The sequence below is a fragment of the Anas platyrhynchos genome, chromosome 7 (assembly GCF_047663525.1).
Source record: "Anas platyrhynchos isolate ZD024472 breed Pekin duck chromosome 7, IASCAAS_PekinDuck_T2T, whole genome shotgun sequence".
Lineage (NCBI taxonomy): Eukaryota > Metazoa > Chordata > Aves > Anseriformes > Anatidae > Anas > Anas platyrhynchos.
This window is the reverse complement of record NC_092593.1, coordinates 36618193-36642793: the sequence shown is the minus strand read 5'-3', so window position 1 is coordinate 36642793 and position 24601 is coordinate 36618193. Positions and strand designations below refer to the sequence as shown.

Genomic DNA, 24601 nt, shown 5'->3' with positions numbered 1-24601 from the left:
CACTCCCGAGCTATTTCTGGTGGGATTTTTGCATATTAGAATCAAACCCGCTCATTTGATGAGAGGAACTGCCACTGAAAACAGATGACCCCCTTTGCACCCTTCTTGTTGGCTAGGACCTTATTTGCTCAATTCTCTTTCTTGTAGACTTCATAGATTTTTTTCACCATTTCTAGGAACTAACACTAGTGGTGGTATCTTGCAATACTTCCCTCACGCGATGTAGCTCTTATCCTTTCAAGAATTGTGCAAGGTTTTGTTGTTGTTGTTGTTTTTTGTTTTCAAAATTCTGTACGTACGTGTTTCATGAACATAAGGTAATACGGTATAGGTGGTGGAGAGGCTAACTCAAGTGTTGTTTAGTAGGATTTGTTCTTAGCAGCTGTGGAACTTAGGTCCCGTACTCTTGGTGCTGACCTGAGGAAAATGTTGTTGATGAACATTAGTTGTATTGTAAAAAGAAGACTTTTTTTTTTTTTTATCAGCACTGTTGACCAAGGTCATTATCCTAGGGCCTTTAGAGACCTCAGACACAGGCCATGCAGTGTTTTAAAGACAAGGATTCATGAACTCAGCTTTATAGTCTTGGGTACACACAGCAGAAAAAGAACAGGTCTCACGTACCCATAGCTTGTATTGCCAAGGAGGTTTTGCTACACCCTTCTGTACCAGTTGGCTTCTCCCAAGTTCTGGGAAACTTGTGGGAGACTGCAGGCTTCCAAGAGCGGCACAGCCAAGATGTAGTGCAAGTGTGAATAACCGAGGTTGCATAATTCGTCAGCAGTACCTCGTCTGCCAGCCGAGCGCAGCAGCAGAAGGCATTACTCACAGGCGTGGCGACGTGGGACGGGCACCAGGTGCGGCCTGGTCGCAGGCCTCGGCCATTGACCGGTTGTGGTACGAGCCAGGGCAGACCCTGCCCTCGCCCACGGATCCTGAGAGCACGTGAAACATCTCTATCTGCCTATTTTCTGGGAGCTGGTGTGCTCCAAACACGTGATATCCTTATCAGCTGCCCATTTTATGTAGGAGAGGCAACTCAAAGCTGCACAGATAGTGGGCTTCATGCACAGGATGTAGTTTTCCCTCATTACGTACTCGTTATCTTGCGCTGGAGCCAAACACATAACGAAAAGGAACTGTACCAATGGCTGTTGCTCTTTGGTGCCTGGCTGTGTCACGGGGAGCTGGGGTATTGTGGACTCAGAGCATCTTTCAGAGGATGCTGGTTGCGAATTGTCCATCACGCGAGCATAAAGCTGCCTGCTTGGCAGCGAGCTCGCTGCGTGGCTTACGAGTAGTAGCTCTGTTTGGAAAACTGGCAGATATATTTTTTTCATAAAAATATTTGTATGGGTAAAGCTTTCGTATCAGCAGGGAAAACCTTTTTAAAGAAAATACCAGTGTTAGTCACAGCAGAACCCCTTAAACCGTGCCTTAAGCAGGCTGGTGGTTTCAGGTTCGTAGTTCAGGCGCGGTGTTGTGACAATTACAGGACCTCTGGTGGAGCTTCCCTATTCCAAAGTCAGGAAACAAGCATAAAATCGAGGGGCTCCTTTGTCTCAGCAGACAGTGCCTGCTGTCTGAGAGGCTGAAAATAAAACAGGGTAAATGTAAGTCAGAACGGTGCGCAGGAGAGTCAGTCACGGCCGTGTTATACGGCACTCTGGGGAGAGGACGGGCCGTAGCTGGGCTTCTGCTGCTGTATTTAATGACACTCTATGAATGCCAGATACTGGTGTGTTATCGTCTCGGTTGTGAGTTATAGCGACAGGAGAGACGGATCACAAAGGGCCTGGCTGCGAGGCTGGGCTGATGCTTTGCCTCCCTGCCCCGGCTGCTCAGGCGGGCCTGCAAACAAGTGCCTGTAGGGTCGGGGGCTGGGGATGGACGGAGGGAGGAGGTGGAGGAAAGGGGAAAAGGAGAACGAGAAGGGGAACCGGGGTAGCTGTGAACGGGAAGATGGGGCTGGTGGGGTGGGGTGGGGGAATGGGGAGCGGGGAGAGGCGGCAGGAGCAGGCAGGGGGTTGCTGCTGGGGCTGTGGGGCTGTGGGGCTGCGGGCACCCCGGCGCCGTGCCCCGACGGACACCGAGCGGTGTCAGCGAGCAGGACAAGCAAGTTAAAAGCAGGAGGCGAGAGGGGAGGCAGGTAACGGGAACAACGGCACGGCACACGCAGGAATAAACACCACAAGCTCGGAAGGGCGCGGGGAGCCCGGGTGGGCGCGGGGAGCGAGGAGCGAGGTGCGGGGAGCTCCCCCCCCGGCCCCCTCCTCCTCCCCTCTGCCGCGGGGCTCCGGCGCCCCGCCCACCTCCACCGGGCCGGCCAATGGGAGCGCGGCGGCGGCGGCACGTGACGCGGCGGGCCGGGCCGCGCTGCTTCCCCCGCGCAGAGGGATGCGGGCGGCAGAGCGGGGCAGGCGGCGGCGGCGGCGGCTGCGCGGCGGCGGCCCCGACGGCGGCCCCCAACGGCCCCAACGGCCGCGCCAACGGCCGCCCCGACGGCCCCTATGGCAGCCGCTGCCCGCCCCGCGCCGCCCCGCCGGGCTCCGCCGCTCGCCCCGGCGCCGGGAGCCGCTCGCTGAGCCGCTTGTCGCCGCTGTCGCCGCCGCTGTCGCCGTCGCCGAGCGGGGTGGAGGGGGCGGGATGCCCGGGGGCTCCGCGCTGCCGCCGCCGCCAGAGAGTTGAGCGTGGGGGGGAGCCATGGTGCCCGGGGAGCCCCCCGCTGCTGGCCGGCAGTGCGGCGGCTGGGCGCTGTGCGACTGCTGCTGCTGGCTGCTGCTGCCCGCCCTGCTGCTGCTGCTGCTGCTCGCCCGCCCCGACAAGCTGGCGGCCTTCCCTACCTCCCTCAGCGACTGCCAGACGCCCACCGGCTGGAACTGCTCCGGTACGCGCCGGCACCCGGCCCCCGGGGAGCCCCCGGCCCTCCTCTCCCATCCCCTCCCATCCCTTTCCCATCGCCGAGTTTGTGAGATGGGATGCGCATCGCCCCCCTGGCTGGGAGCACGGAGCGCTGCGGCGCCAAGAAATGGGGGAGAAAGCCGAAAATTGGGGTTTAGTGGGATGGGAGAGTGAGCCGGCTGCTCATCCCGAGCCCCTGCTGCTTCTACTGGCGTGGGAAGTCCACCAGCAAGAGCTGAAATTGATGCTCAGGGTGTGAGTCTCCGGGCAGATCTGTTGGGTTTTGCTCGGGGAAACCAAGGCAGGGAGCTGGGGTGGCTCAGCCCGCTGCGCCTCCCGTTAACTTGGGGAGAGCAGCCTGCCCGGCTCCGTTACGGGGGGCTTGGTTGCACCAAGGGCTGGAGAAATTCCAGCTCGGACCGCTGGCCAGCAGATCCCCCATTGAGTGGGGTTAGGTGGATGATGTTCCTGACCCGGAGCAGTCAAATAGCATAATTACCGGGTGACTTGCGAGGAAAAAGTGCGTGAGGCTGCGGGGAATAAGGGTTAATAGAAGGACCGAGGGAGAGATGAGAGGAAAAAGTGGCAAACTGAGGACAGGGAAGGACAAAAGAAAAGCTGGACTGTATCGTTTCATCAACAAGGTTATTGTGCTGCGTGCATTAAAACGCAATCATCCGGTATTGTTCCTCTTGCCAGACCAAAGCTGACATCTTTTTTTTCCTTTTACATTCGAGGTTACGATGACAGAGAAAACGATCTCTTTCTCTGCGACACCAATACCTGTAAATTTGATGGGGAGTGTTTAAGGATTGGAGACAGTGTGACTTGTGTCTGTCAGTTCAAGGTAAGAAGATTGATATTTCCTTCTCTAATTCATTGATGAGAATACGAAGCAAGGATCCCTCTTTATAACCCGTCACTTGACAATTTATTTCCCTGCGTGCAGAGAAGTTAGAGGGAAAACCTGGCAGCACGTATAAAAGCTGGCAGGAGAACCAACTGGTGTCAAGAAGACATAAGTTTCTCGGGGAAAATGCAGATGCTACGGCTTTAAATGTCCCCTCGGGTCTGCAGTTTCAGGTTGTGCATTTCTGGTTTTGTTTCTCTGCCCTTTTAACAAGGATTTAGAGTCCTTTCTACATTCATTTCTGATACAGATCGTGGCTTATTGTATTCAGAGTTCTGATCTAGTTAAAGAAATGGATCTGTAATGTGCTTATGCAATATTTTCAGGAAGGGCTGCATAGTGACAATGCTTCTGACTGTTTATCTGCCCAGCTGATCAGATTAAAGAGAAATCCCTCTGTTCCAAAATCAGGAACTTGCTTTAGGTTTTATACGGTCGTAGCAGGTTATTGCTGAGCAGTGGGGTTTTTCCCTCTCCTCCTGTGCCGTCTCTCTCCCTCTTGCAGCTACATCTAAACCTCAGGCATCCTCAAAGTCAGACGATTTCATTATGAAGGATTCCATTTAATATGTTCTAGCCAACTTGCAAAACAGCTGTGCTTTCCATAATGACCTGAATAAAAACCCAGCAAATTGAAGGAGCTGTAAGCATGTACCAGCACGTGTTGCATATACGTTTATGCCCCTGTGGTCTCTCGCATTTTAATGCAGATCTATGAAGTTGTGGAACTTGCAATGCTGACGTGAGTGTTTACAGTAGAGCAGGCCAAATAGTGCACAGTTCAAGATCGTGCACATCTGTAATGATTAATTTATTATCGAGCTTTGATCGGCTATTCGCTTTGAAGCGTGATAAGTCGCGTTTATATTTCTGGAGCCAAATTTCACTTTGGGGGAGAAATCCCGAGTGATGCATTCCTTCGGTGAAAACAAAGAAGGAACTTTTCTGCCAGCAGAACAAGACGGTCGTTTGCTGAAGTGCCTGCGTCTTCCTTGCGTGGGGGGAGAATTCGTACTGACCGGGTATTTCTGGTGTTCCATTTTTAGCTTGCGTGCCATCAAAAATCCCATGTTAGGATGCTGTTTTGAGCAGAGCAGCGAGGAGCGTTTGCCTTGGCTCAGCATGTGCCGTGATTTAAGGGTTGCTCTGCTTTCTCTTTCGAAGAAAAGGCTGTGATGCAATGCAGCGGCGGTGCCTTGCTCCACTGCTGGGGCAGGCGTTGTGCCGGCGGCACTGGGACCTTTGGGGGCCCCCAGATGTGCTCGGGTCCCATCATCGGTGCCCCGTTTGGCATTAAGCAGTGGGCTCGTAGCCTGCAGGGAGCGCAGCCAGGCGTTGGGGGCGGTGGGAGGTGTTTTCCCAAGGCAGGATGCGACTCCCTGGTGGCTTGGGGCTGACTGCAGCCCCCCGTGGTGACACGGGGCTGGCTGCGACCTTGGAGGGCGAAGCACCCGCCCAGGGGGCTGCCTTGCCTTAACATCAGCTGACAGAGCCAGAGCCACACGCCGCCGGAGTAGAAAATGAGTTTCTAACGCGGTGTCTGAGGCTGGCCGGGTGAGGCAGAGCCAGCCAGGTAATTTATGGCACGAGAAAGGGGGTCCTCCATCAGAATTCAGGTGTCCCGTTCCGGTGACAGCTCTCTGGGGTGATGGTGAGCAAATCAATAGCAGGCTCCTCATCACTATAATTACTTCTTATGTTTTCTCCTGAATTTGCCAGGGGCTTGCGCTGCAGCTTGAGAGAGTAGACAAGGACTGAAAGCTAATTTTGCCTCCGTGTTGCTTGAAAGGCCTGGGCTGGCCAGCCCCGGGGTCTTGAGGTCCTGGGGGAGGCAGAACCGGGGCTGCTGCAGCTTTGGTTTGTGTGGGGTTGTGTGTGTGTGTGTGCTTTTTTCCCATCAACCAGGATTGTAGATGTCTATCCGTGTGGGGTCAATAAATTAATAATTGTTGAGGGGGTAAACCCTATCAGGCTGCTCTGGAAGGTCTGAGCTGAGCGAGGTGCCAGCCACCACCCTTGCTCACCGTGGGGCCACCAGGAGGTGCAGAGCCCCAGCTGGGGACACCGCGCCCTCTACGCTCAAGTCCTCCCAAAGCCATCGTCTGGCAGCTTGGGATCCCTTCCCTCTCAGACGTTGCAAGTGAATCCCAAAACATACCAGGGCGTTTCCATCGGTGTTGCATCTCTTGACTGTGACTGCGAGCGTTCCCTGTTCCGTTCCCACGCGAGTTGAATCCCTCCTGTGCTTCTGCATTTCTGGAGTTGGAGCCTCACCTGGCTGGCTTGCAGCTTGACGTTACGTTTCTGGAATCTATTGTCGTCCCTTCTTGCTTCCAAGCAAAGCTGGCGTTTTGGGAGTGGAGCTTGAGAGCAGGAGGAGGTCAAGCCCCTGGCAGTGTTACCTGGAGAAGGAGTTAACGCGAGTTCATCGTTCTCTAGAGAGCAAACCCTCATGGTTTCAGTGCACGGCACCGACCAAAGCTGGTTTGTCTCCGACTGGTTGTGAGTGCTCAAGGCTGCTCGTGCTGAGAAAGGCCACCTCCAGCTGCTAGTTGGCTGAGTTTGGATACATTTATGTACAGGTGTATTTTAAAAACCCAAGCGCGTGAGAGAGGACGTGACAGCATGGCACCGTGCTGCTGGGTTTCTGGGAGTTTTGACGTGGATTTCAGTGAGCACTTGATCAGGCCTTACTTTAGGGATGGAGAATCATACTCATGTCTGGGCCTTGGTCTGCTGAGTTCTAAACCAGTGCCAAAAATGTGTTGCTAGACTGAGGAGCCCATGACAGTCAAGGCCTAATATCCTCCAGTGCTAGGAAGAAGGCCACGAGTTACTTCTAACACCAAGACCTCCTCATCAGCAGTCTTCTTTTCTCTCCTGACTGACTTCCACCATGGCTTCATCGTGGCTTTCTGAGCTCCCCAGCCCAAACCAAGGCAGGACCCACCTGGAGGCTCTTGCTTCTCACATTCTCACGTGGTTGTGGGCTGAACGGGCAGCAGGTGAAGAAATGCCTCTGGGACCAGCACAGCTTGAGAAAGAAAAGGAGGCGTCACCAGTGCTCGTCGTGGAGTACCTCCACCTCTGCTGTCCAAAGCCAGGTTTGAGCGTGTCAGCGGCTGCAGGAGAGATGGGAAAACCTCTGCGAGGAGAATTAATCCTTTCGGGAGCCCTGGTGTCTCTCAAATAAGTCTTAACATCTATGAGCTTTGGAAGAAGTCCCAGCCCAGCTAACAGCAGCTCTGTCGCCAATTTGTGTGGCTCAAGATTTCGCTCTTGACGTTTTATATTGTTAACGTGGGGCTGCTTGGCCTTTCAGATTGGAAGCTGAGTCAGTGTAAAAGATCAGCTCTGGCTCTGGGCGAAACCAGCAGTTTCCACCGCGTTTCTTGGGAACGGGGTCCAGCATTGTTTCTGCACGTCAGCCTGGTGAGATGCTTTGGGCCGAGTTCTGCACAGATTGCTCTGACAAGAAGTCCCACGGGTGTCAAGCAGCGAGGATGTGTAAAACAAGCATGATTTGGATCTTCATGCTTTAAAAAATTTGCATGATTGTATTAATTGTCCTGGTTAAGTACTCCAGATCACCCTCCAGCGTTTGTTGTAGAGCTTTTGGATGAAGGCGGCGGTTTCTGCTTTGGAGCATAGTCATGAAAATAATCTTTGCGTGGAGCAGCCCTTCGTCAGAGGGGGAAGGAGAGGATTTTCCCTGCTGTTGCTGCTGGTTTTCTGTCCGGCTCTGAAGGAAGAGGACACCGGAGGTGGGAGGCAGCTCTGGAAGATTTAAGAAAATCCAGCGCGTGAGGAAAATGTCATTTGATTTGGCCCAATCAAAATGTCACTCTGACCAACAGTGAATAATTTCTTGGCAGCCGCTCCGCGTGGAGGCCTGCAATTAATGCAATCTGTGCAATTGTTTGTGGGAATGGTTTCTGGAGTCGTTCACGTTGACGCCTGTTTGATGCTTACGTGCCCGGGATTTGGGTGTTGCGCGCTAGGAACGCGCCTCTGCCGCTTCGTGGCACGAGATAGCTGAAACAGGCAGTGTGGTTTCTTTTTAATTTTTACTCGGATTTAAGCAGAGGTGAGCATTTGTAAATAATAATTGCGATCATTCCATTTGTTATAATTAAACAATGAGGCATACCAGGAGTACAGTAATCATGAGATAATCATATCCCCGCTATAATTACCACGTACGGGGCACATCCAAGTATTGCTAAGCCTCGGAGTGTGATTAGCTTGAGATAACTGCACCCGGTAGGTTGCCCAATTTTCTGTCTAAACCGGAATTATTTTTATTAAAACGAACAGGAGAGGGCGAAGCCGTCCTTCGGCGGTGGGGAGAGGAAGGGGGTGGTTTGGGGAGCCGGGCAGGACTTTGGGCTGAGGCAGGGGCTCAGCCCCGTGCCATAGCGGGGAGCATCTCTGGTGCGGCGAGGGTGTGTGGATGGGGAGGAGGAGGGGGAAGGAGAGCCTGCTCCTTGCAATTTGCCTGTTGCCATCCAACGGAGAGGTGTGAGGAGCCGCTGCTGCATAGAGGAGCCGCTTGCCTTCTTGCCTGATCCTCTCTGTCTGGGAGTGCCCCCTCCTCCTCCCCAAGGGACACCTCGGTGGGGTTGCTGAGCGTTGCCCCACACCCCCCTCCCTCTCCTCTCGCCGCTGTAAATGTGAAGCAGGGAGTCCCTCCTTGTTTTCCCAAGGGGTTAATACTGGAACGGGCTGGGGGGGGGGCATGCAAATTGGGGCTGCCCCATCCCTCCATCCCAGCTGCAATGCTAACGCTGCCGCTCCTGGCCTTTCCCCCCAGTGCAACAATGACTACGTGCCCGTCTGCGGCTCCAACGGCGACACCTACCAGAACGAGTGCTACCTGAAGCAGGCTGCCTGCAAGCAGCAGAGCGAAATCCTCCTCGTGTCCGAAGGATCATGCGCCACCGGTACGTACCGCCTGCCCCCGGATAAAACCCCCTGCAGAGGGCAGGAGCTGTTGGAATCCCCCCTTTGAGTTTATCTTGGGTTAATTTTTGGCAGTCCTGAGCGTGAGAAGATGCTGCTGATGTCCTTTCCTTTTACACAGCTAGCCTCGCATAGGTTGACAGGGTGCAGCATAGAAGTTGTTCCCTTCCCTTTTTTAAAGCGTGTATCCTGTGCTGCTGGTCACGCAGCCCAGCCTGTGGGTAGGGGCCGTGGTGACAGGTCACTGACAGCAGCTTAAGCAAGCAGATGTTTGATAAATGGGCATCTGGATTACAGCAACCCACTCTGTAATCTGGAGAGGGTAGGACTGCAGCATCACTGCCTGTAATGCAGTTCCTTAGTTGTTTGGGTTTTTTTTTGTACGTGTAGGGCCTGCTTCTCAGCTGGTAGTTCAGCAGACCTCCACCAGCTGTAATGAGCCAAGCCAGTTTATATCAGCCCAAAAAAAGCTCTTAATGAACGGGTCTGTGCAATAAATTGTTTTTCTGGATTTGTTGGAAGAACTCATTGAAGAACATGTGTGAAAACTGACTGGTATTTGAGACGCCCTCACTTATCTCTGAGCATCCTGAGCCGTTTGTGTCTCTACTTTTGTGAAGCAGCTAGAAAAGCGAATGAGCCACGTCAGGCAGGAAAACCGAGTTGCTTAGGCACAGGGGCTCTTGATGCTTTTCCTTTGTGCTCAGTGTCTCTTGGAGCTGGACAGTGAACTTAACTTGAAAAGAATGGGAGGAGTAAGGCTTTGTTCTTGAGAAAGCACTTTAAGCTTAAAGCGGATTTTTTTTCTAAGGTGAGGATAGAGGAGTCAATAAAAAAGTGCATTGGGCAGATTTTGTCTAGTGCTGTGATTTTTTTTTGTGTGTGTGTTTCATACACATAAGAGGAAAAAAAAAATCCAGGAAAAAAAGTTTCTCTGAAGGTGATACCTGACAATTTTCAAGAAAAAGGCACATGCAGATTTTTTTTTTTGTCCATAAATTGATATTAAGTAGACCTCAGGCTGACAAAGCCTGTTGTGGCATAGGATTTCTTTGACTTGGTAAATTCTCTCAGCACAGTAACTGGTCTTTTTTTGTTCAGACTTCATGATTAAGGGGTTGATTTGAGTGCATTACTTCATCTTTTCCCAACCTTGCTTGCTGCTCACCATGGGACAGGGCAGAGTGATGCACAGGCCCCCAGCAGAGACCTGGGCTGGCAGAGGTCTGGGCATCAAAGGGTAGGGCAGGAGGAGAAACGATCCTTCTCCTCTAAAGAGCCAGTCGTTTCCTGTTCTATTTTCCACCCCTCTTTTGTCTCTTTTCCATGGGGTCTTGCTGTGCATTCTACCTCCGTGCCTTTTTTGCGACAGGTTTATTTAAATAAAGGTTTTCAATTTTTGAACTTTGAGTAACGATGGCATGTGCGAGCCAGTTCAGATCCACCAGATCCTACTGTCAGTAAATTAGATCTAACAGTTCATAGGGTAATTGAATCCCCAAGCAGCCTTTCCAAACTCTATTACTCTTGATGCTGATAAATGGATAAACCCGCTGCTAAGGGAGGTAAGGGGTGACAGCCTCCCTCCCTTCCCTCCAGGAGAAATTCCTCTTATGGATTTTCTAGCCCTACTCATGCGTGCCTTCTGTACTTTGTCTTGGTTAGAAAGTATAATGAAGTTCAGGGCGTGGAGATTTTGCGACGTTGCACTTCCAGAATTTGTGAATCTGGTCATTCCATCCAGCAACACATTGAGCGGAAGACAACAAAAAGGCTTGGTTTTGAACCTCAGCCACAGCCTTAAGAAAAATGGCGTTTTGATCATTTATCTGCAGACTTTGAATAAGGATTTAAATGGTTTATTCAAACCGGCGATCTGATGAGATGTCACTGTTCTGTGCAGACAATGCCATGAATTTCCAATTGGTCTGGCCTCAAACAACCGGGTTTAAAAGCCCTGTTTGATGCTGAGGGTTTAGTAGTGGCCACGTGAAACGACTTTGCACGACTGTTGGGAACAAAGCTCCTGGAGCTGCTTTATCAGTCTCAGTACAACAGAATGAGGCAGCGGCTTCTGAGAACATCACAGCACTCCAGGGCTTACGTTATTTCAGTCTTATATAGAGACTTTAAAGTAAGAGAGTTCAGACATGAGAAAGACGGCTTGAGTGAGTTACCTTCAGATTACATCTCTATAATTTACCCAGGGATGACATCAAACATGAGATGCGCTGTAATACATTTGACTGAACAATCTTGCCTTACATGCTTACAGGACATACGGTAGCACATGAATATCAATTTCATTCTGTTCTTTTCTCAGATGCTGGCTCAGGATCTGGGGATGGAGGTAAGAGCCATCTTTTCATAACGCCGCTTATGTGTACACGCGTTGTCTTTTGCAATTTCAGCTTCTGAGTGGATATGCTTTGCAGTTTAGTTGTTACCCTACATATTGTCTTTTGTTGGGCTTTTTTTTTTGGAAAAAATGACATTTTGCATTTTAGTCAAGCTGGAACCTAGTTAATGACATGCTGTTTTCTAGGGAAATTCAGAAAGCTGTGTTCCTTCTAATAGGACTTGGAATTATTCATAGGTTGTGCTAGGAGCTCTATCTCCATCTACTGTTGCTGTTGCACTCGTTTGTTTTATGCTTAGAGTAATATTTCCTTTTGTTTTTAAAACATGAGCCAAGCCCTTGGCTTCTTCTCACTGGAGGATTCAAGCCAAATATTTTGTGGTACTGGAGAGCGTTTTTTTTTAAGATATGAAAAAATGTCACAAGAGAAGAATTATGTGTTTCTTGTAAGAACAGCAGCAGCAAAAACAAACACGGAAATAGTCCAGACCCTTTGCTGCATACAGGGGATGCTGTAAAGCAATAGCAAACTTGCATTTAAGTTGAGGGTTGGCTTTGTGGGTTTATTTATTTTTATTTTTTGATGGTTTTGTTTATTTGGCACTGATTCTGGGATGTGCAAACATGGCTTCTGGGAGATGCTTGCGTTGTGGGGCTGGTGGGTCAGGCTTCCAAGGAGCCTGGGAGACCAGGGCTAGTTTGGGTGGCTGTAGAGGGTTGCCCTGAAGAGTTACCCTCAGTTCTGCCCAGGCACTGTAGGAGTGGGCTCTCGTGTAGCTTTGTGGCCAGTTTGGGCTGTCAGTCCTATCTGGATTCAGGTTTTTCAAATGCATTTCTGCTCTCTGGTAAAGCATCACCCAGTCTTCGTGTAGTTTTGGTAACCAGCATGCTGCGGAGCGCAGCGTTTAGGTGGAATATTATTTTTACCTGTGAAGTAATCAACAGCCTGAGCACGGGGCATTTGCAAGGGACCTAATTGTCACAGACTGGACTTGGTTTGTGTTCTGGAAGTCAGAACATTTTAAGATGCTTCAGACTTGGCTCCCAGAAATCACAACTGAAAATATTACACCTCGTTAAAAAATTTTGTCCAGCTACTCCTATTTTGCTCCCACGTCCTTTCAATATTTTTTCTGAACTGGACTAAATCAAAGAGATTCCTGATTCAGATCTCAGATTAACAGAAATCTGCAATTTAAGATGGGGTTTTCACACACTCAGTCAGTAATCAATTTTCAAATGATGGATTTTGTGTGACTTTTTCACATACATACTAAGGAAAATGGGTAAGATTTCCAGTCTGTTTTTATAACTGGGGGTGATGGGGAAACAAACACGCCCACTTTCTAAAAGGAATGAATCCCATACTCACAAGGCATAGGGCTTTAAAAGCATGATTTCCAAACAATTTCATTTTAAAAGCTGAGGTTGACAGAAGATGAGCAGAACAGGACCACGGGGACTGACAAGGCAGATAGCAAGGAAGCGAATTTGAGAAGTAGACGGAGTCAAGTTGGTGTGTTTAAAGGTCTACAAAGCTGCCTTGTATTATACAAGATTTAGTAGGCAGCCACTGCTGTTCTTAAAGTGCAAAAGTATATTTATGTGCCCTAAGAAGCTAAATCCAGCCAAGTAAATATTGTCACTACATCACTCTTTACTACACATGGTCTTGTTGTAAAAGCTGTAATAAAATTTGGATGTCATCACAATAAGTCTTGTAAAATCCACTCCAGCGGTCTTGAGTGGGGAGGTTGTTCTAGGAGAAGTCTGAGGTCTTAGGAAAATTTTCAGAAACACAAGGGACAAACAAGATTGCCTTTCTTAAGCTTCTCCAAGCGGCCCTGGTTAACAAGTGGCCAACCAGTGCTGGGGGCTCTGGGGACCTGCTGGGGGTTTAGGCAGGCTGGGCAAAGCCTCGTGGGCCCGGTGGGTTAGGAGGCTCGTGCTGAAAAGGCTTTTCAAGCAAAATCCAGCCAAATAACATCAGCAGGGCTGGGAAGTCGTAGGGATCTCTTCCATGCTTGTTCTCCTTGGGCAAAGGGTGTGTGGATTTCTACTTGAGGGCACCTGTGAGGGGCGATCCTACACCGTGAGTACCTGGGGACCGTTCTCAGCAGGAACATCTGCCTTCCTGCGCTCCTAGGTGGACAAGGATGTTGCTTCTTACTGGAGCCCCATAGATTTGTGCAGGGTTTCTGTGCCATTCCACGAGATGAGCATACCGGCTTTCCAGCAGATTTGTCTCTTGTGGTTGGATTTCCGTGGTCTGATAAGGTACACACCTAATGGGGAATTAACTCAGATTGCCAACTGGCAGAGGACAGGATGTTTTCCAGTTCTTGGAACATGACAACCTTATTGCTTTGTGGTGGTTTACCTCACGACTGGTAACAGTTCAGCTCTCAGTCCTGTTTTTTCCTCAGTGGAGTTTTTGTCAGGTGAAATCATAATTGGATGACGGTTCAGGAATTCCTGGAAAGGGGTTGGTGCAATGGACAGATGTCCACAGCTACACCGTGTGGTCACACAGGCCTCATTTGCTCAGGAAGCTGGATAGAGCAGGAACAGTACAGCCAGAGGTCGTGTTTTGCCAGCCATGTTTCCTTTCTGCTCGTTCCCCTCTGGTTTTGCAGAAAGCTCTTCTAGCCTTAGTATTTAGGCCTTACAGTTTTCTGCTTTACTTTCAGGGTTGCTGGGAGCAGGGGGTCCCAACTTCTTATCGTTTTAATGATCCTGGGGGCCTTCCAGAGGCGATGTATTACTGCTTTAGGCAGCAATAGCATATTCAATAAAGCAATACAAAAGTCCCCTTCTCTGTAAAGTGACGGGAGAAATTTAATGCCATTGGGTTACTGAGCCATTGGCACACACTTTTGGGGATATCCAGTAAATGGGTAGGAACAGTAGGCGTTCCAGTTTCCTACCACAGAAGACATTTTTTCCCCGGTAAATGAAGACTAAAAATGCAGAATCAAGAGTTGTTTCTGTGTTTTGATTGCAGAAACTGAGTACAGTGTGGAATTATTTAAAAGCCAGTATCACAGAGAGATACTAATCAGCGGCAGAAAGAATGAACGTGAAGGAGTTTATACAGAGTAATTTAAAGAGATTCCATTCATTTTCATCTACGCCGTTCTCTAGACTACTGGGCGGGTTTTTTTTTTTAGAACCCAGTGATTCATGGTTTGGTCTTGAGCGAGTTCATAATGAATTCTTGCTCGTTTCCTAGCTGCCTTCAAACAGTGGCATACTCAAGATGCAGTATTTTATTATAGTACTTAACGGACTAAGAACATCTCTGCTTGGTTTCTTTTCTGCATTGAAGGCTTTTTTTCCCCTCCCTGTATCCATGTTTTTAGCTCCGTTGATTGGCTTGCATTCACAGCCTGATCGATGATTTACGGTGGGTGCCGATCGCGCCAGGTGTCTGTGATCCCCCAGCGCTGCAGTACATGAGCACCTACATCGAATTAGTTTCAGAGCCTCAGCCAATTTCCATTAAGGTCCCGCTGACTCTAATGGGAATCGTACAGGGCCCCTGGGTATGGAGATCTTATCAGAGTTTGGTTTTTATGTTAATTCTTCATGATCTAGACTAAAGCTGAATGAATAAACAAGTCGCAATTCATCAATATCATCGTCACCATTATTTCAGAGTAGCATCTAGGGGCACTAATTATAAGATTAGGGCTCCAGCATGGTACGCCCTGATACCGTGAGGTACTTCTTTGTGGTGAGAGAGAGCCTTTTGGGCCATCTTTTTTTTTTCTCTGTCTCTCTTGTTTTGTTTGTGTGTTTTAAGGATGAGAATGGCTTTTTTTTGTTTGTTTGTTTGTTCTCTTCGGCTTATGCCTTCAGTCTTACCCAGAAAATTGGAGTCCTGCAGCTCTTTGTAGGTGCCAACATGTAGATCTAATGATAGATTTGGAATTCTGGTCTGCCTTTCCTGTCGGCTTGGAGATGTGTGAGTAAACACATACATATTATGAATCTGTGCGGAACAACAGTCGTCTTGAGAGACTAATCCAGTCAAAAGAGGAGAAAGAAAACTTAACGCTGTGAGGCCTGAATTGTTTTTTGAGGCAAACTATAATACAATGCATCCATCTTTTTGTTTAATTAACAGCCAAACAGCTACTTTGACCCACTTGCCTTTGCCCTTGTGTCCATGCTGGGTTTGTGTGGCTGGCTTGGATTCAGCAGCTCCGCTGCTTTTCCCTGGATTTCTCTTTCTGCTTTATTTTGGGGTTGATTGATAGGCAGGGCTATGCAGAACACAATGAATATTGCTGTAAACACCGTCCGAGCAATAACAGTTGAGCCAAAATGCTCCATAAAACCTGGCGTGTTTATTGGTCTGAATGAAATGGTGTATAAAATGCAATGCTGACCTACACACCTATACACATGTATTAGGGTATGTGAAAATAATGGAACTGTTCTAATTTAACTTCTAAAAGAAAGGGAATTTGTGTTTTGAGCCTGCACATCCTGTCCTTTTTTTTTTTCTTCTTGGCTGGGTATAACAGGTAATACAGGGCTCTCTCGTGAGTTAAGAATATTTGCTGACCCCACATGCTGTTATCAACTGCAATAAGGCAGTAGGAAAACTGCTTCTAGTCTAATTTCATTTGGTTAGTATAATTTAAAGCAGTATCAGGAGGTACAGAAGCAACTATAAGCAACGTGCGTGTGACTGGGTAAATACCTCTGGAGGGAATGTTTAAATCTTAAATGATTGACCCGACTGTGGATGGTCAAATATATGTCTTCTTTGTTAAACAGGTTTTTACCTTGTTAACCTCGGCATGGCACCGAGCCCAAACCAATAAGCTCTGTGAAAGGCTGGGTTTATTAGCTCAAGCTTTTCACTGTCCTAACGTGATTACTTGACTTTTAGTTCAGGGCTGGTGCACATCTGACCTGTGTAAGAGTTTAGTTCTGGAAATGGCAGTTAACATCTCTTTGTGGCCTTTAAAAAATTGGGAGAGGATGAATCTCATGTGAGCTTGGTGACCGAATGGGAAGCACTTGGGCATTTCTAAGCAGTGAACTTTTAGGTCCGTGCTGTTGGTGTTTTGCACAGGGTCAGATGCAGGAGATATTTTGGAAATCCTAAGAAGGTATGGAAATGATAAGAATATCCTGCTTTTAGATTCACGTCAAGTTGAGCTAAGCACTGAGCTAATTGACCCTGTCTGCCTGAGATGTTCTAGCAAATCCCCCAGAGCTCCTCCGGCCGTGAAGCTCTCTGGGGTTATTTATAAGTACCAGCTTGGAAGACGCTGGGTTTGGATTTAGTTACCCAAGTTCTGCCCGTGTTTTGCTTACTGCCTCTGCTGCTTCTGAAATTATAGTGCAAAATCCCATGAAATGTGCTGCGCTTCGTCCCTGTGCATACTTTGTTATTAATGGACCAAAGTCCGTGCTGCGTTCTTGATTTGAATGCACAACTGCTATCAAGTAGACAGACAGCGTTGAGAAATATCATGGGAAAGAGCTGGCCCATCGTGGATGATATCTGGCCTGTTTTTCAGTCATTCCTGGGAGAAAAAAGAAAAAAAAAAATTGAGGATACCCTGAGGATCCAGAGCCTTTTGCTGACAAAAGGTCAGAATGACTTCCATTCATAGCTTTCTTAAATGATCCAATTTCTTACATTTTTTTTAGTGCTTCTTTAAAACTGTTCAGAGTTTTAACAAAAGGAGGCTGTGGATACTCACCTACACCAAAAAAATCCTGAGGATGCTCTGGTTTCACTTAAAAATCCAAACTAGCCATCCACATCAAAACTGAGTTAAAAAAAAAATAAATCCAAAATATGCTGTCTAATCATGTGCAATCTGTAAATCCACAAATAACTAAGTCATCAAACCAGCAAACAAATCCTATGATACTCCAGCAAACAGATTAAAAAGAGGGCATCCTATCACAAACACTCATTTATTGGGCTGTTACTGTAAACAGAGCAAAAGAGAAAGGTAGTGGACTAGATTTGTCTGCTACATCTCTGTAAACCTGGATTAATTTTCCCTGCGACAAGTGTGGAGATGAGCCGTGCTGACAGCGAGAGGTGAATCTAGCTCATCGTTTTGCTTTCCTACGCAGGAAATTCTTCCACAGGGAAGAAAGATGCTTCTCAAGCTTCCCATGGGCCCTGTTACACTTGCTCAGAGCACATCGTTGCTTCATGGGCCAGAGTATGTGTTTCGGCACGTGCTTAATTTTTAGCACATCCTTAAATACCATCGACTTCAAAGCTTTCTTCTCAATGTGGATGTCTTCAAGTGGGGCCTGAGGCAGTCCTGGAGTGACCAGAAGGTCTTGAGGTCCTTGTCTATCTTTCAGTTACGTGCTCTGTGCTTTATTGCTTGAAGAAGCTGATTCACTAGGCACTGGCTTTGAACTGGTTTTGGCGTGACATAGGATTTGTTAGATGCTCTCATGAGATCTAACAAAGAACAAATAGGGTGAAAACTGCCAAGTCCTCTCGCAAGGTTTGTGTACTGGCTTTTCTTTAACTCTTACATTTCAGGCCTCCATTGCAGCTGGAAAACTTAATGTATTCTGCATCAGACGCTTAAATTCCCTGTTGTCTAAGAGGATTTCTTCCCTTTCAGAGATTAGTAAATAAAAGCAGAAATTTTGCCTGCTCTCTTTGAAGTCGATGGGAGTTTATCTTCAGGAAGGGCATGACTGCTTCCCAGACACTTGGTAAACTAGAGATTGCCGGTTACTTTACCTAAATGCACATTCAGGGTAAGTTTAATGAGTGTGTCACAAGCCCAAGAATCCAGAACAACTCCTGATCAAATTCAGACAAGTTGAAGTTTTATGGTATGGTGCTACCAGTTAAGATGATATCACCACTCTCTCAGCCCAGGCTTTTGAATAGGTGTGGAAGATGCTTGGTTCTCATTTAAAGCAAACTCATAAAATGTTTCTAGTCCTTGTTGGCCAGGAGGACACTTGAATACAAGCCCTAAATACTTCATAATAGGAAGAACTCGAAATTGCATTTTGAAAATAATACGATCTGAGTAAGAAGATGTCAGAACTCTTCCATGATGTTTCATTATATTTCTTTTAAGGCTTCGGACTTCTCGATCTCACTTGTTCTAGCTACTCGTGAGTTAGACAATGATGGTGCTTATTTAAACCCATTAAAACAAGCAGCTGCTGAAGCAAGACCCTTTTTACTTCAGCAGCTCCAAATAACTAGAGCCAGGAGTTTAAAAAGAGCTAGTTAAGGACTTTAATTTGTGGTTTTCGGTACATCTGAGAACATGGAAGAGTTCTAAGGGTCTGAGAGAATGTAGATATGTGGGTATTCAAAAGGGTAGGGAAAAAATCCAGTTATTTATAGGCTTGTCAATCTGACATTGATCGAGGTAGAGCAGGACATGCTGATCCAGACCTGATTAATAAAGAAATAAATGAGAACTAATGCCGAGCAATATGGGCTGATGTAATAGATTTTGTCAATTAATTGAAATGTTATTTATGAAGCTACAAATTTGCTTGATAAAGACAGCAATATTGATGTGGTGTACGTGGATGTCAGTGAAGTATTTGGCATGCCAGTACACGACAGTATGATTAAGGAACAAGAATCATGCAAAATTAACATGGTACATAATTAGTGGAGTAAAAACTGCCTTTCACAACATGATTGTAAGTGGATTTATCATTTTCATACGGCCAGCACAGGCATCAGCCTCATGCTGTTTATCTGTTTCTCTTTGCCAGTGGCTCGGGTGGGAACATACATTACTCATTGGTCACGCTGATGTGGCTGGGGAGGTAAGAAATGAACAGATCACAGAAACAACCCAATCTCATTTGCTAGGCACACTGGTACGGGAAGGAGCAGGCATTCTGATGTGCCACAACCATGGAACAGAGGGGGGAACCCGGAGGAGCAAGGTGGGGAAACCCCCCTGGAAGCAGCGATGCTACAAAGCAGGATGGAGCCTTGGCAGTTGATGGGCTTTTTGTGAGATCCCTATGTAAACCCTACTGTTATCCTTGTATATTTAAGAAGAAGACTCTTGAGGATGTCAGATTGCCTCCACCTTTTGTGTTGGTGCAGGGGAGGCAGCACCTCCAGCTCTGAAGGTCCTGAGCAGCAGGAGAGACCCCTGTGCGCAGCTGGGGCGCTGGTGGGGAAGCTGCCTTGCTGGGAGAGCTTTGATGCTCCGAGTTTCGTCTGGGGGAAGGAGAGGGGCATGTAGGACACAATCCATAAGTAGCTCTGTGGGGAACAGAAATGAGCAGGAGAAGGGTTCTCTTTTTCTGACAGACAAAGGTCTAACAAGATGTCAGGCTGGAAATGAAGGTTAGACTCTCAGAAATGGAGGCAACAGCAGATAGAAGCAAGCAATTAAAAGTTATGTTGGATTCTCTGCCAGCTGAAGTTTTGACGGTTGTGTGCCTAGATTGCTCTGCTCAAACAAGGGTGAGTTTGCACGTCCCAGGGTCTGTGGCACGTGGCAGGTCACAGCAGGTGCTCAGCAGTCCCTTCATTCCAGCTCCTGTAGATTAGTTTGCATGCCAAATAGGTTGAGGTGATGTTCAGCAAGATTTCTATGCTACGAAACGTGGATTGCTGATGTGAAAATGTTTGTTCATCTAAAAATCCACAACACTTCCATCTCTGCCCTCTCCTATCTAATTGTGAACGTTTACATATGCAGGTGATGGAAGAAATGTGGGGTCTAGCAGCAAATACAAACCCTCACGCATAATGCCCTGCTGATTGCTCTGTGTTTAAAAATAGGCCACGTGTGGTGCGTTTCATCCCAAGACTTCTTGATGTTGCCCTGTGCTGGATAACTTCAGCAGCCAGTGACCTTCTCGAGTCACCACGGGCTCCTCTCAGGGCTGCTCTGATTCTCAGGGCAGTGACTGGTACAACCACATCCAGCGCCAGGATCCTTTTGCTGCTTATTCTGTGCCTATTTATTCTGGCATAAGGGGGCAGGAGCAGAGAGGATGGCACCTAAGGAGCTCCGAAGCTGGAATGTGTATTGATCACAATTAAATATCATTTGATTTTATCTGTTATTACAAAGAGCCTCCCTGGCTTTGATGTATTACTGTGTGAGATGGCTTTGGGAGGTGGGAGAGATTAATTGCTTCGGCTCATACATGTCTTCCATGAGACTCAGAGGCATCTTCATCTTTGTTCTTACAGAGCCTTGATAAACAAATAACTTATTCTTTTGTACTGTGCCTGAGATTTTCATCAAAAGAGGAGGGAGCCCGTTGCGTGAATCACAAGGCCAGTGCAGGACAAGCCTATGCTGTAATTCATTCAGACAAATGTTGAAGTAAATGGATGGACTCAGGTTTGTTTAGATTAGTGGCCTTTTGAAAAATGAGTTGTCCCGTGTGTACAATTTTTCAATCTGTTTACATCTAATTAGCTGTTCAGATTGGCTAAAATTAAGCGATGTCACTTGTAATGCATTTAGGGGTGAAGATAAGATAAAATGGGCTCCTCTGGAGTCTCACTGGAGGGTGGCTCGGAGTCCCGGCACGGTGTGAACTGAGGGGGTATGGAAGATCAGTCTGTAAGGTGGATTCGGGTATAATCAAGCCACAATTGCACATACATAGGGAGTAGCACATAGCATCTCTTTTGTACTGATTCAAAGAGAGCACAATTTTCCATCTCCCTCTCTCACATCTTCTCAGTAGGCTGGCCTGGCTGACTGGGGCGTTTTGTTGGGGCGGCTGCCCCCAGACATTGGCATCTTTACCAGTTTTGCTATTGATTCCTGCATGCTAGATATTCCTCCCTGGAGACCAGTCATTTGAACAGCTTGAAATCTAAAAACTGACTGCTGCAATGTCAGGTTTCTAATTCTGCAGCTCAGCTGACAGCTCTGGAAAGTCCCAATCGAAGGCAGAGATGCACCATTCTTCAGCAGACTTTGTTCACTCGCCATACGGCCCCAGTTCTATTTTATTGCTCCAGTGCCTACAGATTTTCATGTTCCTGACCAAAACTTCTGCTATTAATATGTAAGCTTCTCAGCAATTAATCTGTGTGTATTGTTGCATCAGTGCTTTTAGGCTACGACCAGAGATCAGCACCCTCTGTGCAGCAGCAGCAGCGTAGCTATACTGCTTAGTCATGGATACGTGTCTAAGGAGGTTTTGGCACAGGTTTTCTCAAAGATTTTGTTAGGCTTTTCCTTCCTTGGCTCTCAGAAAGCCTCTCCTTGGTATCTTCCCTCTCCCAACCTGATGTGCCAGCATCGGTGGTGGTGCCCCGGGGTATTTGTGGTGGGAGTGAAACCGTGGCTCGGTGGGACAGGACTGCATTGGGTGGCTCAGCAATTCAGGGGTAGTGCCTTCCAGTCACTCCAAGGGGACCTTTAAAAGCCAGTGGGAGAATCGTCCTGTGAAGCCTTTGCAGGCAGCACTGGAGATGCTCAGCAGGAGATGTGGTACAGATGGCCCCACTGAGCCATCTGGGTGCAGTTGTTTCCCAAAAGGAGCCAAGAGCACTCAGCCAGTTTGGATGTCAAACCATGAGATCTCAGGTGCTGGGGCTGAGCCACAGCTGGCTCCAGCCTTGCTGTCAGAGCTCTTTTTGGTTTCTTCCTGGGATTTCTCCTCTCCAGCCCCGTTGGTGGTGAGCATCTTGTGGCGTTGGTGGCCCGGCAGTGGTGGTGCCAGGCAGGGCTCCCTCGTGTCAGCAGGGGGAGCTCACAACTTGCCTATGCTGTGGGTCCTGGAAAAACGCATTTGGGTCTTTTCCTTTGGTTTTCATTTTCCTTTGGTTTTCACAGCATTCATATGCTGTGCTCTACTTGGCTACGGCATGTGAAGTAGGTGACATTTGAGGTCCTCGATCCCTAACACTTGGCACTCTGCTAAAGGTGAGGGCACCAAATGACCAAATGTCCAAGCATCACCAATAGGCAGCAGCAAAAACGTTGCTGTTAAAAAGAGGGTGTTTTATACAGGAAAAAAAACCTTTTCCGAGCAGAAATACATCTGCAACTGAACCCATTAGCATTAAATATGGATACAGGTTGGAAAGCTGCAGCATGTTCTAACTTCTCTGTTATGAGGTACTCTTTTCTGGATGTCTTTATCTGGATGGCAGGTGCTTTTGGGCTAATGTTTTCCTTCTAAAAAGAAAAATCCTTAAGGAGGATTATTTGCTATTTGAAAACAATGCCATGAGCAATTTTTGAGTTCACATAAGATGTGAAAGGTTTTAATATTTAAGACAGTTGTTCGTACTACTTGTAAGCAAGACTTTTAACAAGCAAGATCCAGTCCTCATCAGGATTTTTCTGTTTCCTTTGTACCTGCCCATCTACCCTGCACTTACAGTTTAAGTATCTCTTTTCCATCTTGTCTGCTGCACTACAGCATGTGTTGGTAAAAGAGATGCTCTTGATTTCACTAGGCAGCCTGGCAGCCCAGTCCTAAGCTATGTCTGTTTTATAGAAGTCAACTAGATTGAGATTAACCTACATTTTGTCTCGAGCTAGTGCCGAGGCGGACAAAAAACAAATACCCTTAATGTGGAAGTAATGTTGAAAAAAACCTTTAAGTAATTGAAGCATTTGAAAGAAAATATAAAGTCATTTTCTAGAACATTATAGTTATTTAAAAGCAATTACACAAAACAACAAGGTTCAGAGTTGAGAAACAAATGGGAAGAAACCCGGACACGTAGTAGCATAGAAACTCACCATCATCCTGTTTTGCCATCCTTATCTTTAGATATTCCTGCCTCATTCCTTTTTAACCTAACTCATAGGAAAGAAAGATTTTTCTTTATCTTAAAAAGAAATTTGATTGATCCTAGGGGCAGGAAAATCAGTGACAAAAAACCTTTTCGTCGTGTTTCATTAAACTTTTCAGAAGCCTCTTCTTTCTAGAAGAAGAGATTGCCCGTGCAACTCAAGCAATTAGGAATACGCACCCTCATTTGTCTTGGGCAGTGCATGGTGATGAGGCATATAATCCGCGTTTCTCCCTTCCCTTCAGAGTGCTGTGACTTCAAGACAGGGCTGCAGAAAGTCATCTCTGCTGTTTCTGTGTTTAGCGGCACCGTAGGACTGACCGACCTGTTCATTTGAAGGGACGTGGAGGCAACACGAGAGCCTCGGCAGACTCTGATCTGCCAGCAGGTGCGCAGCGTGGGGAGCTGTCAGATTGCACGAGTGGCTAAGGTCAGGTTAAATTAGTGCCCGCAGCTGGTACGGTGGGAGAAGCTCCATAAATCTGCACCAATTCTAGCCTGAAATTAATCATTTTATTAATCTTCTGTGAGAAAAGGAAATTGTGATTAAGGTGCTGTGGTCTCATGGAGAAGATGGTGAAGATGTCCCAGGCCACCCTGGCATGGCGAGCAGCTTTTGGGAATCCAACAGACACAGTGAAGGGAAAAACTAAAGAAGAAAGAGCCAACAGTGAGGGAGAAAACTATTCTGTCAACTCATCCCGTTTAGTGTGGTTGCGTTGTCATTGTCTGGAAAGATTCAGTGCCAAAGGGCTTCATAAAGGACAGCAATCCTGTGACTGCTGCAGAAGGCTGTGTTACACAGCTCCTCTTCCTTTCAGGTAATCTATAGCAGCCTTGTGCAACAACACAGCTCTTAGGAGCAGTAGCCAGGTATGCCAGAAATAAAGCCGAGACAAATGTAATGTTTTACCAGAGGCAGCCAGCAGATGCTTTTTGTAAACCTTAGTCTGTACCTGGCTGGAATAATTTTTGATATATTTTACATTGCATCATCTTTAAACATATTTGTAACAATAATCCTCTGATAACTTGAGTTTCTTCAAAGACCGTGACAAAGATTCACCTGCCTTTGCAGCAAGAGCAAAGCCTGTGCTGTATAAAAGCTCCTGGTGTAATTGCCACTTCACCATATAGTTTGCAGGCAGTGCAGCGGATTAACTACAGAGCACTCCAGAGGTGCTCTTCAGTTATCCTATAACTGACAATGTCAACTGAGGGAGAAGAACGTAGGTAAGAAATGTAAATCAGCTGCAGAGAGTGAAAATGTGGCTTTCTCTTTTGGCTTGTCTTTCATAAGCAAAATATGTAATTTCTGATCTTTGAAACCTACCCGTGAATGAAGGCGCGTCAGCAGGTGCTCCAAAATATTTGGCTGCTGGTGTTTCCTATGCAGAGCCCGTTCTGTATCTGAAAAGCTGTGCCTCTGCTTTTACACTCAGGATAGCAATATTCTACAAAACTCAAGCTTTCAAGCTGACCACAGTATCCTTGTGATGAAAGGAAGAGAAAGGTCAGTGAGGCTTGTCCTTGCTGAGAAACAATCCCAACCGATGCTCAAAAACCTGAAATGTTAAACCAAGCTGTGCTCACGTATGGCAAACATGATCAAGCTTTTCACTCGTTTCAGCTGCTCTGGACAATTCTTTTCTCTTCAACTAGATCTAGTCTTCAACTCAGCTTAATTGAGAAG

At 47.4% G+C, this 24601-nt stretch overlaps 1 protein-coding gene across 2 annotated transcripts in view; it reads left to right on the top strand.

Annotated features, from left to right (window-relative positions):
- TMEFF2 (transmembrane protein with EGF like and two follistatin like domains 2) overlaps positions 1 to 24601 on the top strand; it is a 165230-nt gene that overhangs the window by 53558 nt on the left and 87071 nt on the right. Inside the window, exons 1-4 of one of the 2 annotated variants that reach the window (XM_027461889.3) lie at positions 2417 to 2887; positions 3639 to 3748; positions 8625 to 8754; positions 11097 to 11123. In XM_027461889.3, coding sequence (XP_027317690.1) covers positions 2704 to 2887; positions 3639 to 3748; positions 8625 to 8754; positions 11097 to 11123 — 451 coding nt within the window. In that variant the 5' untranslated portion in view covers positions 2417 to 2703. Of the gene's footprint in view, positions 1 to 2416; positions 2888 to 3638; positions 3749 to 8624; positions 8755 to 11096; positions 11124 to 24601 lie in introns of those variants that run through there. The other variant, XM_038182388.2, reaches the window with a different exon arrangement.